At 69.7% G+C, this 3,042-nt stretch overlaps 1 protein-coding gene across 1 annotated transcript in view; it reads left to right on the top strand.

The window, feature by feature from the left end:
* The window catches only part of LOC104835506 (tubulin monoglycylase TTLL3), a gene marked incomplete at its 5' end in the record, with an annotated part of 3,803 nt that extends 1,468 nt beyond the window's left edge, over positions 1 to 2,335 (top strand). The window contains 7 exon segments of the mRNA XM_010573520.1: positions 66 to 173; positions 451 to 619; positions 692 to 864; positions 867 to 1,158; positions 1,251 to 1,686; positions 1,764 to 1,931; positions 2,213 to 2,335. Of these exon segments, the coding sequence (XP_010571822.1) occupies positions 66 to 173; positions 451 to 619; positions 692 to 864; positions 867 to 1,158; positions 1,251 to 1,686; positions 1,764 to 1,931; positions 2,213 to 2,335 (1,469 nt within the window).
* Positions 2,336 to 3,042: the final 707 nt, after the last annotated feature.

Below are 3,042 nucleotides of genomic sequence, written 5' to 3'. Positions count from 1 at the left end.
CCCCGTGCTCCCAGTCTCCCCGTGTCCTGTGCAGGACTTGGTGGGGACGATGCCCCCCCTTGCAGAGGATTTCCACCTGACGGCAGCTCGCAGCCTACTTAAAGTGGCCCTGGAGAGGGCTGGGGACATGCCGGCAGGGACGGAGCAGCCCCCAAAATCCAGCAAGGGGCCAGGTGAGTGCGTGCGGCCAGGCATGGGTGGGGGGACAATGGGGAGTTCAGGGTCAGGGACATGTCTGGGGGCTGAGCCTCTGCTGGTGACTGTGGCTTGGGACCCCCCCCCACACACACACTCCCTCCCACCAGCTCACTTTATGGGTGCTCTGCCCCCTGGCCCCCCATCCCTATGCACCCAAAGCCACCCATCCCACGGGGAGGCTCTGTGCTTTGGCCCCGAGGGTGGCACAGCAGGTTCCCAGGAGACATGTCCCTCACCCCATGCCATCCACAGCAGGGCCAGGGTCCCCCCTGCCCCCCCAGCTGGTGGAGGAGGCCCTGCAGGTCTGCGGGCAGCACCTGGGCAGCCTGGGGCACCAGGACATCGATGGGGACCCCCCATCCCCCTGCATGACGGGTGCTGGCTGGGACCGCTTCCGACAGGACTACTACCGCGTGGTGCAGTGAGTGCCAAGCGGGATGGGGGGATGACACCATGGTGGGGCTGGTGCTGAGCCCCCCGCATCCCCTCGCAGTGAGGGGGCCGGTCTGGCGCTGAGCGGGGCGCAGCAGGAGCAGTGCCGGGCCCTGCTGCGGCACCTGGGGGGGCGGCTGCCCCAGCTCGGCATGGAGGGCGACCGCAACGTCTGGATCCTCAAGCCTGGTGCCAAATCCCGTGGCAGGGGTAAGGCTGGGGGAAGTGGGGGGCACAGGCTCCCCACCGAGGAGGGGTCCCACCGTCACCGCGTCCCCCAGGCATCGTCTGCACAGTGCGGCTGGAGGAGGTGCTGCAGCTGGCAGGGGGCTGCATGGCACCCTCGGCGGAGGCGGGCGAGTGGGTGGTGCAGAAGTACGTGGAGCGGCCGCTGCTCATCTTTGGCACCAAATTTGATGTCCGGCAATGGTTCCTGGTGACCAACTGGAACCCGCTGACCGTCTGGTTTTACCGTGAGAGCTACCTGCGCTTCTGCTCCCGGCCCTTCTCCCTGCGCCGCCTGGACCCGTGAGTGTCCCCTGTGCCGGACCCCGGTACCCCGGCACCCACTGGCACCCCACTGGCACCCCACTGACCCAGTCCTGCTCTCCCCACCCCAGTGCCCGGCACCTCTGCAACGTCTCCATCCAGAAGTGGTACAGGCCGGCGCGGAGCCGGCACCCCCGGCTGCCCCCCGACCAGACCTGGTCCTGCCGACAGCTCCAGGCGTACCTGGCACAGGTGGGGCAGGCGGACGCCTGGCACCAGGTGATGGTTCCTGGCATGAAGGCGGCAGTGGTGGGTGCCCTGCGCAGCGCCCAGGACCTGGTGGGGTCCCGCAAGGGCAGCTTCGAGCTCTACGGGGCCGATTTTGTTTTTGGAGAGGATTGCCAGCCCTGGCTGCTGGAGATCAACGCCAGCCCCACCATGGCCCCCTCCTCAGCAGTGACCAGCCGGCTGTGTGCCGATGTCCAGCGGGACACGCTGCGTGTGGTAATCGACCGCAGGGATGACCCCAACTGCCCCACCGGCGCTTTCGAGCTCATCTACAAGGAGGTAGGCTGGGGGGGCTGTGGGACCAGCACCCCCCATGGCACCCTGAGCCCCCACTCCTCCCCCATGTCCCTCTGCAGGCAGCCGTGCCCGTGCCTCTGTATGTGGGGCTGAAGCTGATGGTGGAAGGCTGCTCCCTGACGAAGCCCCAGCCAGCACAGCACCGATCCAGGGGCAAGCCCCCCACTGCTGCGCCCTGTGCCCCTCAGCCCCCTGTGCACCCCAGCCTCTGGCGCAGAGCCACCCAAGTCCCCCAGCCACGGGCAGGGCGGGGGAAGCCGGCTCCTATGGAGCAATGGAGCCATCGCTGCCCCCCTGGCTCTGTCCCCCCAGCACCACCGCAGACCCCAGGCTGCTGTGCCAGGAGCGGGGGGCTGCCACAGCCCAGCTGCCTCCTCAGGCAGCCCCAGCCAGCTCTGCCCCAGCTTAGCATCCGTCCCCTGGGCAGGGCACCCGTCCCACCACCCTGGGGAGCCCCCGGCAGCCCCTGGGGACCCACAGGCCAGCCCCCCTTCTCCCCTCCTGCCAGGGTGCTGCGCCCACCCAGACTGGCACCCTGCGCCTGGACCCTGTGCCCCTGCCCGGGGCAGCCGAGCCCCGCTGCGGGGAGGAGGCACACGGCAGCTCCCCAGGGCAGGCAGAAGAGCTGTGACGCTGAAGGACGCCCAGGAGGGCACAGCACCCTGCCCCGTCCAGCTGGGGCTACACGGCGGCACCCAGCTCCCCCTCACCCCAGCCAGACCCCAGTACTGGGTGGGGGCACCCAGCCCACCCCCCGTGGGGGCTGCAAAACACGATTGTGACAGAGAGCCTGCCTCTGCCCCTCTGTGTGTGGGAGGGCCTGGGCACGGCCACAGCTGCACGCAGGACGGGGCTGTGGGTAGGAACCAGGGCTGCCGTGGCAGCTCCTCGGCCAGGGGCAGAGAGTGGGCAGGAAAAGACACCTCCGCTCCTGCCTGCCTGTGGTTGCGCCTGCCAGGCGGAGCCATGGTGGTGGTGACACCGCCGCACGCCGGTGCTGGGAACCAGGTCAGGCACAGGGGCGGTGGCAGGGCTGCTGTCACCAGCTCCGCTTGGGGGGAGCTGGTGCCCCCAGCAATGCTGTGGGGACTGGTGGGTGCCAAGGAAAGAAATGGGCACTGAGCCGCCCCGGCAGCAGGTAGGATTTAATGGGGTGGCAGAGGGGAGCGGGTTGCAGGGGGCTCCCGGTGCCCGGGCAGCCCCAAGCGGCGCAGGGTGCGCAGGAAGGGGGGTGGCGGGGGGGTGCAGAGTGGGCCCTCGGGCAGCACCAGCTGCTGCAGGTGCAGGTGGAGCGGGAGGCGGTGGAGCTGCTGCGGGGAGAGCCCCAGCCGGCACAGA

The sequence above is a fragment of the Haliaeetus leucocephalus genome, unplaced genomic scaffold, assembly GCF_000737465.1.
Source record: "Haliaeetus leucocephalus isolate CR32 unplaced genomic scaffold, Haliaeetus_leucocephalus-4.0 Scaffold2, whole genome shotgun sequence".
Classification (NCBI taxonomy): domain Eukaryota; kingdom Metazoa; phylum Chordata; class Aves; order Accipitriformes; family Accipitridae; genus Haliaeetus; species Haliaeetus leucocephalus.
Note: the sequence above shows the minus strand (reverse complement) of the source record. Positions and strands in the feature narration are given on the sequence as shown.